The 12,742-nt window shown below is 36.6% G+C and overlaps 1 protein-coding gene and 1 long non-coding RNA gene across 2 annotated transcripts; both read right to left on the bottom strand.

The window, feature by feature from the left end:
* Nucleotides 1–288: 288 nt before the first annotated feature.
* On the bottom strand, nt 289–5,053 carry LOC113338098. The gene is made up of 3 exons (XR_003354597.1): nt 4,813–5,053; nt 2,854–3,826; nt 289–648 (listed from the first exon to the last, which is right to left on the bottom strand). It is a non-coding gene; the product is annotated as an uncharacterized LOC113338098 (long non-coding RNA).
* A 5,023-nt stretch (nt 5,054–10,076) lies between these two features.
* LOC113337947 (E3 ubiquitin-protein ligase UPL5-like) lies at nt 10,077–11,496 on the bottom strand. Its single transcript, XM_026583481.1, has 2 exons — nt 10,911–11,496; nt 10,077–10,849 (listed from the first exon to the last, which is right to left on the bottom strand). The coding sequence occupies exons 1-2, from the start codon at nt 11,494–11,496 to the stop codon at nt 10,077–10,079; spliced, it is 1,359 nt and encodes a 452-aa protein (XP_026439266.1).
* Nucleotides 11,497–12,742: the final 1,246 nt, after the last annotated feature.

Raw genomic sequence — 12,742 nt, 5'->3', positions numbered from 1 at the left:
GGAGATTAAGAAATACCATAAAGAATAAAACCTTTCCAGTTCTACCCATACTAATTCTTCTTAAAATTTTAAATGACTAGTTTTTAGTTTCTAGATTTTGGAGAAAGTTATCAATTCCCTAGTAATTTAGTTGGGATATACTACCAAACTAGAGGAGATTTAAAATTAGAGTATTGGTTATAATAAAAATTAATGATATTGTATGATTCCAAAGCAAGGGCAAATCAGTGAGAATATGAGAAAAATACTAGAACTATCATCTATTTTGGAACATAAAAAAAACCCCAAAACATCAAGTAAAATGGAACGGAGGGAGTATAATTTAGAAAAATCTGCGGCCTCAACTATCTTATCCGGGGGAAGATATTTTTTTCGGGGGAACTTATTTCTAGCACATTTCTCCTTTTTCTTATATAAGTAGCCCACCATTAAGATTCATAATATCTAGAACCCTTGGTTATATTAGTTTACCAATAAGTTCATGTTGGACTAATGTAAAGAGATACTAATGTATAGAGAAAGGACTTGTCCTCTATTCCTTGCCAAGTCCTCGGCTGTTGCTCATATCAGACCCTTGACCATATTCCTTAGCAACAATGAAATAGTCGTCTTCTCTTTGTAAATCAAGTTGTCTGATGTCTTCCACCCCTGTATGCAAATCAGTGATTTGTCAGTCTGCATCCAGACTGTTTTATATCTAAAGTTCACATATGCCAGTGTTTGGTTTAATCTACAGCGTATCCTAGAGCTGACACATAAAAATCAAAATCTCCAGGGAATGCAAATTTATCATAAAGCACAATAAAACGCAAATGAAGTAAGTTTACTAAGTTGATTAGTTCTGCATCTGTTTATTCATGACTAATTAAGGAAGACGTGGATAATAGTTCTTCCATATCTTGCCTTTGCGATTCAGAAATAAAAGAGAAATGTCTCATAAAAATTGTGCAGTACCTAGATCCAAAATGAGAACATGGAGAAACACAACTACAGCCCTATATAGATGACTATGTATCATTGTCAAAGACAAGTAAATAAAACATGGCAAAGGATAACAGTTAAGTTGTCAACTAGCACATGATGAATGTCAGCTACCTAAAACTGCATTTACCTGTGACAATTTGTTTCAATTACTAAACTCACAACTAAACTTTTCAAAAATTGCATAACACGATTTCTTCTTTAGATAGATTTCATTCATCCATGAAGGCATATGGAAGTGTGTATTTAACTCCAATAATGTTAGTATTTTCCAAAGACATGAAGATTCATGAGACCCAATTTATTAGAAACCCTAAACCCCCCCAATGTAGTCTAAAACAATTAAAAGACTCTAAAAATCTCACACAGTATAATTCCATTTAAATGCAAATGGTATATTGCATGACCTTGTTTATTGCACCATGCCAGTGCACCATGCCAGTGACAAAACTGCGTACGTAGAGTTTCTAACTAATCGCAACATTTGTTCTTAGATTTTGTAAGTTTATACCCATATGCAGGTAATGATGGTAAAAGATGCATGTCATTAAGATACTCAGAACAAGCAAAACTTTTCACCAGAATGTTCCGCAATATATACAGTCAAAGTACTCAAAACCAAATCAAACAGAAAAACATAAGCTGATGGCAGTGTAAACTACTAAACCAAACAGGGATGCCAACTCAAATTCAGTCTGTTCTGAATTCAATGGCACAGTTTCTTAATTGCATAATCCACTATACAACTTCTGAATCATATCCAGAGACAGTACTGGTGGAACAAAGCTAACTCAAAAGATAACTACTTTACAGCTTAGAATTCTCTTTGCCTTCCTAAACGACTTGGTGGATTAGGCTTTAAAATTCCACATCTTTTTAACCTTGCCGTGTTATTCAGGCCAGCCTGGAGATTGCTCACAGAACCCAATGGAATACAGGTACAAGTTGCAAGAGCAAGATATTTCTATAACAAAGTCCTACTTACAGAATCTTTCAAACCATCAGGTATATGGATCTGGAGATTCTGGAGGAATATTTTACAAGGTTTACAAATTGAAATTGTTAAACAATACTCCCTCTGTTTCTGGAAAAGTGTTACTTTCACTTTTTCAATTTGGCCTATTTTTAAGCTAAAATGAAAAAGTGAAAATAACACTTTTCTAGAAACGGAGGTAGTATTACATATGGAATGTAGGGAATGATGGTAAATCCAGTAATACGGCAACATAGCTGGATTTCAACTTCTCCTATTCAATTACCTCCTAACTCAGACGTTTGTTCGCCGCAGTTGCCTACGTCGCATTTAATTCAAGAAAATAGCACTCGATGGAACCTTTCCAAGCTAAAACTAAGTTTTAGCTCTTCTCAGATTAAACAAATCACTCGAAGCAGGTTATTTGAACATACCGGAATCTTCATTGGGCTCTCACTAAATCGGGATAATTCTCAGTTAGTTCTACTTATAAAGCTCATGTTTATAGCATCAAACACCTACAGATTCTACATCAAACTCAAGATTATTGATAGAAAAACTGCTCCAACTAATTCAGCTATCAAACCCAGTCTTGACCTTAACCTTGCTATAGAAAACCCAACAAGGCATAGCAGCCACACATAAATAAAATGCTGACTTGCTTCACCGTTAATGACATCACCGTAAATGACTGAACCCACCTTAAAATTGAAACAAGTAAGTGTTTCCAAAGCAAGTTGCACTAGAGCAGAACCACTATGCTCTGATACTTGATTAGGGTGATTAATCACATGTCCACGAGAAATCACATTATTGACTAGAGCAATATTGTGGTTGCAGACTCAAGACACATAGAGAATGAAAATTTTAAAAAACTTCATACCATGTGATATATTTACCTCAATCGTCGTCGTTTCGGATTCTTCACGGTCCCATCTGTAATCTGCCTTTCCAGATAAGTATTAGAGCCAAGAGAGGCTATGGTCTCCACATAACTCCCTCGATTATCGCCCATAGGGATATCACGGACCTCCACTGATCTAGCCGCTTAAGTTGTTGGATCCAATATAAGCAAGTCCTCGAATTCATAATCCACAAGAATTTTCCCGTCGTCAAAGCACAATAGCAGCTTCCAAGATGGCATTCGATTCGAGCGCGGTAGTCGGCTTGTGTTAAATAAATTTATCCAAGATTCCTTACTCTGTACTCCTGCATTTAACAGAATTCCAAGTGTTAAATCTTAGCCAATAATGAAATGGAAAGCCAAACTTTGAACTCCAATTTTGTACTGTCCGTTTTCCCCAACTGATAGTGTTGAATCTTAGCCAATAATGAAATGGAAAGCGAAACATTCAACTCCAATTTTTTTTTATTATTCTTATTCAGTTCCTAGAATGTATGACATAAACAAACAAATAAATTCCCCTAAAAGCTACATTTCCTCTCCCGTGTTTCCTTGTACAGCTGTTGACATAAACAAATAAAAACTACCAAATCAGCAAACTTATGTATAGCATGAGAGGGATGCTCAGGAATCAGCAGTGCACTCATTGGATGTATTTAGGGATTTCGCCTTTTCTTAAGAGGGAAAGAGCATATTCTCCGGTATCAATTAGGTCCTCAATATTGTGAAGGGATTCCTCTTCTGCGCCCAGCATGAAGATAGCACGAGCCTCTGCTTTCTTGGCCAACCTTGCTGCTAAGTTCATGGGAAGTTTGGGGGAATTGAGGCTTCTTAATATCTGACGATATAGAGAAAGGACTCTTCCTCTATTCCTTGCCAAATCCTCGGCTGTTGCCCATAGCAGACCTTTAGCCATATTCCCTGTCTTGTCTCTGTAAATCAAGTTATTTAATGTCTTTCACCCTGGCCTGTGTGCAAATCAAACCTTTTGTCAGTCTGCATCCAACGTTTTACATCTGAAGTTCACATATTCCAGAGTAAAGTCTGATCTAAAGAGAATTCTAGAGCTAACACATCAAAAGGAAATCAAAATTTACATAAAGCACAGCTAGATGCGAATTAAGTAAGCTTATTAAGTGGTTCGTTCTGTATCAGTTTAGTCACTACAGCTTACGTAAGACGTGGGTCATTTTTCTTCCATATCTTGCATGAGAACTAAAAATAATAGAGAAACGGCTCATTGCCCAAACAACTTGAGCAAAATCTAGATCCAAAATGAGAACATAGAGAAACACATTAAAGACTACATCCCTCCAGATGACTGAGGCTTAGACGGTGTTGCTAAAGACAAGCAAATAGAATGCGGGTAACATACAGGTTGTCAACTAACATGTTTAAGAGATTCACTCAAGCAACTCAATTCAAATAGCACACTATGAGGTCCGCTCTTCTGGGACTCCCTAAAATTGCATTCATCAGTGACAATTTGTTTCAAGTACCCAAACGGCCAAGAAATGGCAACACAAAGTAAAGAAGCAGACTATAATTTATACCCAAACCCCAATCATATTCTTAACTACTACAACCGTTCATTAAAACTGAGTTTCTCGATTAGTATGCAACTCCATTATACAACTTCGTATGATTATTTGCAGCGATGCCGTAATAACCGATGCAATTTTTCTTCGCCATCAACAACACACTATCAATTAAGTCTTCTTCCATTTCAGTGGTTTATATAACCTATTCATTTTCAGCAAAGGGGATTGAATTTTGAAACCTAAAGTGTTGTTGACTTACTAGTAGATTAATCAAGGATGGGATTGTTTAGATTTTAATGAAACCCAATTTCTTGAAAAACCCTAAACCCCCAAATTACTGAAAAACAGTTAAAATACACTAATAAAACAGGCTATATCATCAATCTTATGAAAAATGAGATAAGAAAATGCACCTATCTAATGAAGATTCCCCACCACCACCACCACCGCAACCGCCACCGCCACCACAACCAAAGATATCTTCAGGCTCCTCCCTTCGTCTCTCTGAGTCTCTGTCTATGAATTTGATTTCTACCCCACCCACTAGATTCAATCCAACATTTTGAATCCAGTCCCACATTTAAGTACGTGCGGCACGCTTGATTAGACACGACTCCTCTCAAGAATCTTCTATGATGTAAAGGTTTATATTTTTCACGCGTAGTAAAAATATCAGTTTCCAAATATAAGACCAAACCCCAAACCCTAGCAAAAAAAAACCCCAAACCCTAGCAAGCTCATACTTCTCGACAATATTATATTCCCTACTTCATGTTCAAAGAAATTACTGAAAAGAAAAAAGAACAAGAAATAGACAATCACTGGAGATGTATATCCCAAGCGAAGTTGTGGTGGAAATTCTGATACGTCTGCCCGTAAAATCTATATTGAGATTCAGGTGCGTATGCAAAAAATGGTGTAAGTTCATTAAACATAATTCTGATTTTGTTAGCAGGCAACTTAATCATTCTATTGGAAAGAAAAACTATAAGCTGCCTTTACGATAAAACATGCGGAAAATATCTACTCTATAAATTATGACCCATTATCATCAGTATCTCATGAGATTGTTCAGAAGGTAGATAAACCATTCAAATATACACATATTGAAATCTTTGGTTCTTGTAATGGTGTGTTATTTATTAAAATTGATCCGGATTTGGTTATGGGTTTATGGAATCCGGCTACTAAAGAATATAAAATAATTCCACATCAAGATACACCGATTGGATTTAGATGGAGAAGCTATTCTCCTAGAATTGATAGCAGCGTACACAGGTATGGATTTGGTTATGACCAAGATAACAATGACTACAAATTGGTAACTATTCTAAGTCCTTGTAATAAAGAAATCATGGTGAAGTAGAGGTTTACACATTGAGTTCAAATTCATGGAAAAGAATTGAGTACATATCTTATAAAATTATGGGAGGACCACCTGGTGTGTTTGTGAATGGAGCTTTGCATTGGTTAGCGGATCCTTGTCCAATTAGAACAAACAGCAAGTTCTGGCAAGTTTTACTTTCTTTCAATATGACAAAAGAAGTATTCACTGAAATACCACATATGTAGAATGTTTTGATGATAGCGGCAAGTTCGAATATAAGCGCCTCGATGTTATAGAAGGGCTTTTAGCAATGCTTTGTAGCCATTCCGATGTTGGTTTTGAGATATGGGTGATGAAGGATTATAGAGTTAAGAGTCTTGGACTAAACGCTACACTATTTCCCGATTGAAATTTCTTTTCGGTATTTGAGGCGCATACAACCATTAAAAAATGGAGAGATCTTGTTAGAGATTCCACTAGATAATCAGTATAACTATACTACTTTAGCTTTTTATGACCAAAAATCTGAAAGAGTTAGAGTTGCGAAGATTGATTTGAGGACGTGTGTCGGATGACTGATAATTTACAAACAAGGCTTCATACAGAGACATACAGGAGAGCTTAGTTCCACTTTATTCGGGTACTTATGTTGGTGGTGCGCAAGAGCAATCAGATATAGATTGGGCTTTATCTGTCTATGACTCTGATTAATAAGAGCTTCTCCAATGGTGAATGTGGATGTTTCATATGTGACATCATTTTTAAGGCATTCTTTAAATATAAAATCTTAAATATTAGGAAAAATAAAGTTTTATCTCCAACCTATAAAATTTTATATTATCTTTTTACTTATTTGTAGGTAGGGGTGTAAATATTACCCGAAAAAACTCAGCCTGCCCGTACCCGCCCAAGCCCGCCTGTACCTGAAATTGCCCAAAGCCTGTTATGGCCGGTTGCGGGCTACCCGGCCTGGCCTGGATTAATTTATTGGGCGGTCTCGGGCTTTACGATTAATTATGATGCCCGGCCTGATACCCGGCCTGGTGCCCAGCCTGAAAAGCTTCTATGTGCTATTAATCATTTAATATCCTCTTAAAAAGACTTAAAAGTTACAATTTTATAATTGTCAATTTTGTGTCAAGAAAAATAAAATATATAATTGTTTTTACTTATAATTAACCTTTTCAAAACATTAATGGTAATATATTTTTTTATTAGAAAGTTTATTGTACTCTAATTAATTATTTATTATAGCCTAAAATTAAAAATTTGTCAGTGTAATTTAAATATAAAATAATACTATCACTTTACTTACGATATGTGATGTTGGAAAGGAAAGGATATTGTATTTAATACCGTTTATTTGAAAATTTAAACTTAAAAAAAAAAATCAAAATAGTGGCATGTCCGGCCCGATCTGGCCTGCCCGTATAAAAAGCGGGCTTTGGACGGTCTTTGGGTAGCAAATTATCTACTTGTACCCGGCCTGTCCGGCCTGAATTTGTTTACGGGCTCACAAATATTAAGCCTGGCCTGCCCGGCCTGTCTTAGTTTTTGGGTCGGGCGGCCCGGCCTGCCCGAATTTACACCCCTATTTGTAGGCATACTATTGGTTAAAATTCTTTCCATTTTTATGTTTCAATGATTTTTATTAATAAAAGTGTGAATAGGATGGGAAGGCATCCTCTAAGTGAATGTATAAAACTAGAGGCTCATCTAGAGAATGTCTAACTTTTTTTTTGGCCACATCATCTTCACATCAATCGGTTGGCGATGTTTTTTTATAAATATAGTTGTAAGTCCTACGTGGATTAAGACTTCTTCTTCACACACATTCCATTGGAGAGGTTCTAACACCAGGAAACGACTTGGTGTACAAAGAAGAAATTTAATTTAGACCGTAAGCCATGGTTTGTTCCAGCGGCGGAACCAGAAAATTTTCTCCTGTTAAATATCAACAATTTTAAGGAGGGCCACTGTCCTCCCTAGACTTACAGTAACATAATTCTCAATCTTTATTGTTTCTCAGATGTATATGGTAAATATAGTTTCCTGAAAAACTCAGTTTTTTGCATAAAAAAGGTATTACAAGAAACTAATTGTTATTACAAGAAACTAATTATTTTTGCATATAAAAGATATTCCTGAAAAACTCCGTTGCATATAAAAGGTATTACAAGAAACTAATTATTTTTACATATAAAAGATATTCCTGAAAAACTCCCTTTTTTGCATATAAAACCGAGTACTATTATTATTGGATAAAAGATATTACAAGTAACCAATTAAAAGCTCAACAAATTGAGCTCCAACGGCTTACTAATACATGCCGTGAACATGTTTTTTGCATATGGAACTAAAATTAAATAAATAAACAAAAGAACCCTTTCTATAGTAGAATTAAGCCATGGACTTTCTTACATAATGGAAGAAAGGTTAATTGGCTGTCATGATATATATATATTTATTTGTTAACTATGATGATTTTTTTTTCTTTTTCTTTTTGTATTCTTTTATTGCTCAATATGAAGAAATTCTTTGAAGACCAATACTTAATACCTCAACCAAATAATTACAACTAGAAAAAAGAAAGGGAAACCGAGTTTGGAATCCATATTTGAATTAGTGAGATGGATTAGGAAAAAAAGGATACCACATTTACTCGGTCATAAAGAGAAATGAGATAATTGGGGGTGAGGGTGGGGGTAGGGGGTGTGTATGTGGAGGGGTAGTCAAATGTGATTTCCCCGGACTTTTATAGATTTTTATTTGAGTGACTCTCGGAGATTCTCTCAAAATAAAGAGATTTATAGTTAGTGATTCTCTGAAAGTATTTTAGAAGAATGTACCATGAATCACAAATTCAAAGTACATCACTTAAATCATTAAAGAAGAAGAATGTGAGCAAAATATGAGATAATAATGTGAGATTTTGATAGTGACGAAATTTTACCTGATTATGATAGGGATCTGGTCTGATATAGAAGACGAAATTTTACCTAATTACTTGAGTTGGATTAGAGAACTTCTCAAGGTTGAGAAAGACGAGCGTGATTTGAAGTCACAAAGAGAAAGCTCGGTACACACTAGGAGCAAAGAAGAAGAGAGATGAGATATCAAATGTGCTTAGATGACAAGAGTTAGAAAAAATATACATTCAAAAATTAATATTCCCCAAATTTCCAAGTTTCCCAAAATATCACCTATTGAGAAAAGATTTCTATCATGCCTTTTTTCCTAAAAAAATCTCTACAAATTTCCCAAAACAACAAATCAATTACTTTCAATTCTCACTCAAATAACAGGAGTGTTTGAGTCGCTCTTATGAAATCCTAATCCAATAACATAGTTACTGAAAAATTAAATAATTTAAAAAAAATCACTAAACATGAGACCTCCAAAAATATTTATAAACTAACAATGGATTTGGAAACTATCAGGAAGTCATTCAAAGAACTATCTGGAAGTCATTCAAAATCTCGTTTGACTACCCTATTAGCAAAATTAACCTCGGTCAAATCATATGGAAGGGAATAGTTGGTCTTGAGTGGCTTCTGGTGTTCATAACCCTTCAAAGTTGGCAGGCCTATATTAGAACCACAAACAAACAAAAAAAGAGAGCCAAGCAATTGCTGATTTGGCGCAGTTATTCCCATGTACGAATTTGAAATGTTCTCATAAATTCTCATATGAATCCTGTCATCAGCGCCAACCGAGAGTGAAAAACAAGTAAATAATTATCTACTGCACTCTTGACACAGACATATGATGGCATCCTCCGTTTGCATCAAGATGAAGACACCGACCTTAAGAACAAGAAGCATGCAGTGTCTCACACAAACCCAAAACTACAGCCTACATGTGTTTGGAAGACAAAAGATAAACGTTGTTGTGTGATGGCTAGAGATGGGTATTGTGGGAGTGACAAATGGTGGCAACATGTGTGGGATGACGGCAGGTAATCATCGGGGCTAGGTGTCTTGTAGATGGTTAAAGGCTGTCGCAAACCAGAAAACCCATATACAGGAAGGGGACTTCACTGCGCACCAAAAAAAAGAAGAAGCTCCCTTTGCTGCTCCATGGACATACCCTCTACAACCTTCCAGAACCAACAAATTTGTTCATCCGTTCCTCTGCAGTCCTCGTACACCGTGTGTGCTTTCCAATCTTTGACACAAAGAGGTTTATCGCTTCCACGCAACACATTATCAAGACCATTTAGCTCTATACCTTGGAAAAAGTTTTTCGCCACCTTTTAGTTACAAAGAATAGCACCAAAACCTCGTGCAAAATTGGCAACCTTTGCTGAGATTGATTTGACGAATATATGCTGATGAGTAGATGTACATATTATTCTCTGTTGTTGCTATTGGCAACAATGTTCATCCCTCCAGGGCACAGCTCCACAGTTTTCCTGGATCCAGAAACTTCTATTTCCCTGACAAATGTCAATCCCATAACATCTGAATCAACAAGGTCAGCATCCATCTCCAATATCTTTTTGCAACTCTTATACATGGTTGGATCTGCACATTTTATGTCTTCCAGGGATATATTCTCCTCCGCTAACTGCAAGAAAAATACACGATCAAATGCAATCCCCAGTTCCACTTTGTGCATCAAGGCTAAAGCGATAACTCGACCACATAAGTGATCAAACTTGAGTTGTTGGGATGTGACTTTTGCTGGGGTGGGGAAGAATCTGCGACGGTCCTCCGGGCATTCTGTAAAAAGGGAATATTCTGGACTAAACAGTGCTTGAGATACTAAGAAGAGCCACTCCCGTAGGACTCCAGGACCTGTAGCTACCTCGTCTTTGAACTTCACGGAAAGGCCATTGTGCAAGGACTTGGCTTTCACGTGAGCAATGCGTTCATATGATTGTGTCAATAACATCGACCTGTCAATGAGAACTTTGTGCACCTTTTCGCTGTCATGCTTTCCTTCTTCAGGGAACATGATCTCCATCAAATGTCTTCTTGACTCGAAATCTATTGCGGTGTCATACTTGAGAAGCCATAGATGATCATCACCCCTCTTTGAGTACCACCAGATAAGATGACTCATTGCCAGGGCATAATCTTGAAATGCAGCGGCAAGAAGTTCTTTGCCGCCCTCGTAAACTTCAGATATGTTGTTCAACTCTTTCAGAATACAAAGAAGGTAAGACCAATTTCATATCACCTTCTGCCTCACTAATAGCTATGCCCAAACAGTGCAGGCATTTCTTGATGTTCCTTACCAATCTCAATAAAACATTATGAAACATGTAAATTTCATCCAAATAATTTCGCCGCTTCTTAAAGTCCATCGGATTTAATGGGAGTGAACGACCTTTCACTCTCACATGATCCGCAGTTGCACTACGGATATGGTGTGAAAACAGCGCGAACTCGCTGAAGCTTCTCTTAAGACTCCTTAATTCAGAATTTGATAGGGGTGATGGTGACTGATATGTTGCAACTAAAGATCTGAGCAATTTCATCTCTGTCTCGTGGAGAATCCTATAGAGGCCACCAATTAACTGTGACGCCCTTGTAATACCAAAGCAGGTTGGTCTATCTGAGAGTGCAACGGGTTTCAGGATGGATATAAGAGTTTCGCGACAAGAGTAGTATAACTGGCGCTCCTCGTCATCAGTAGCTCTATAAAACGCTTCGCAAAAGCTCAGAACTATTGTAGCACACTGATGTTGCATGGACCTTGGTAAGAAGAAGCCAGAATTGGTTTTTGGGTCGACTAGAAAGAGCCTAATACATTCCTTAGCCATCTATTTATTTTCTTTAACGGAAGAATGGAACAATGAGACTAGAGCAAATGTTAAACCACGGAAGTCGAGGATTTGGAGATGCTCCATAGATTTCTTCATGTTGTATCTAGGAATGGTCCTCAATATATCCTTAAGCCCCGTTAGTATATCGTTTCTTGACGAGTATCCATCATGGCATTCCTCCTCATCACCCAGACAGATGCAACACACAAAGTAGAGGTAATCGGAGAATTCTTGTATTCTTAGTTCATATTCACCACTAGCCAACAATTGATCAATTTGAATAATGGCTTCCTTATCTGCCTCCTCCACCCTAATAAGATATTCCATGCTATCTTGACTAAGTTTACAGATGATGTTTAAAGACTATGCAAGAAACTTGAAATTTTTTGAAAGAAAGAAGTCACCTTATCAAACAGCTTATTTCTTGGGTTTCATTATTCAACAGATCCTTCTCTTACAGATTTTGTGATGCCGTCTTCACTTGAGAAGGCCCGTTTTACTGAGATTACCCTTCAATTAGTTTAGGTAATTGTCAGTATTGTTTCTTCTAGTCTAAGTCCTTTTTGCTCTTGTGATCTTTTTATTTTTGAGCTATTCTTTTATACTCACGAATTAGGAAACGTTTCTAAAGTGGAGAAGTGTCTAAAATTAAATCCTAAAGTATATATCGAGCTTAATTTCTTATGGAAATCATGAAAAACTAGGGCCAACTTCCCGTATAGTTGCATCTTTTCGATGCGTTATGAATGAAACTCTTTCCCTGCTGAACATCCTAGCTATACAATTTGATAAAAGAGAAATTTGTGGCCAAAGCTGAATTTTCTTGAAAACCGGCTTCTTGCATTATCTGCAAGAGTTTTAGGCATTCAAGTGTGAAGTGTAGCTCAAACCCTGCACCAAAGATTACTGCAAAATAGTGTCCTAAGAAGACAATTATAGACAACTGTACACAATGTATAGGGCTGTTTAGCTTTGTGACTCTCTTGTCAAGCCAGGTTTAGGCTGTGTTTTTGTAACTACTAGAAATCCAGTAGTACACCCAAAAGGAAAGTAGCCAAGATCTAGGACATGTTAAGTAATATAAACTAGGAAATCTTTATTGATGAATTAATCAAAGAAACAAATACAAGTTCTTGAATACAAGGAAATCCTAGTCTCACTCCCTAAGCTAAGCTCTCTCTCTCTCTCCAAAATCCGATCCCTTATGCCTTTTCCAAGGATCTCTATTTATAGGTCAATCAAC

This window comes from Papaver somniferum, unplaced genomic scaffold (assembly GCF_003573695.1).
Source record: "Papaver somniferum cultivar HN1 unplaced genomic scaffold, ASM357369v1 unplaced-scaffold_18, whole genome shotgun sequence".
Classification (NCBI taxonomy): Eukaryota; Viridiplantae; Streptophyta; class Magnoliopsida; order Ranunculales; family Papaveraceae; genus Papaver; species Papaver somniferum.
Note: the sequence above shows the minus strand (reverse complement) of the source record. Positions and strands in the feature narration are given on the sequence as shown.

What these genes read in the sequence shown, in the direction of transcription:
- LOC113337947 (XM_026583481.1), bottom strand. Translation starts at nt 11,496, where the DNA reads ATGGCTAAGGAATGTATTAGGCTCTTTCTAGTCGACCCAAAAACCAAT. An exon ending in AGCTATTAGTGAGGCAGAAG is followed by an intron (nt 10,850 to 10,910) that starts GTGATATGAAAT and finishes ACATATCTGAAG; the next exon opens with TTTACGAGGGCGGCAAAGAA.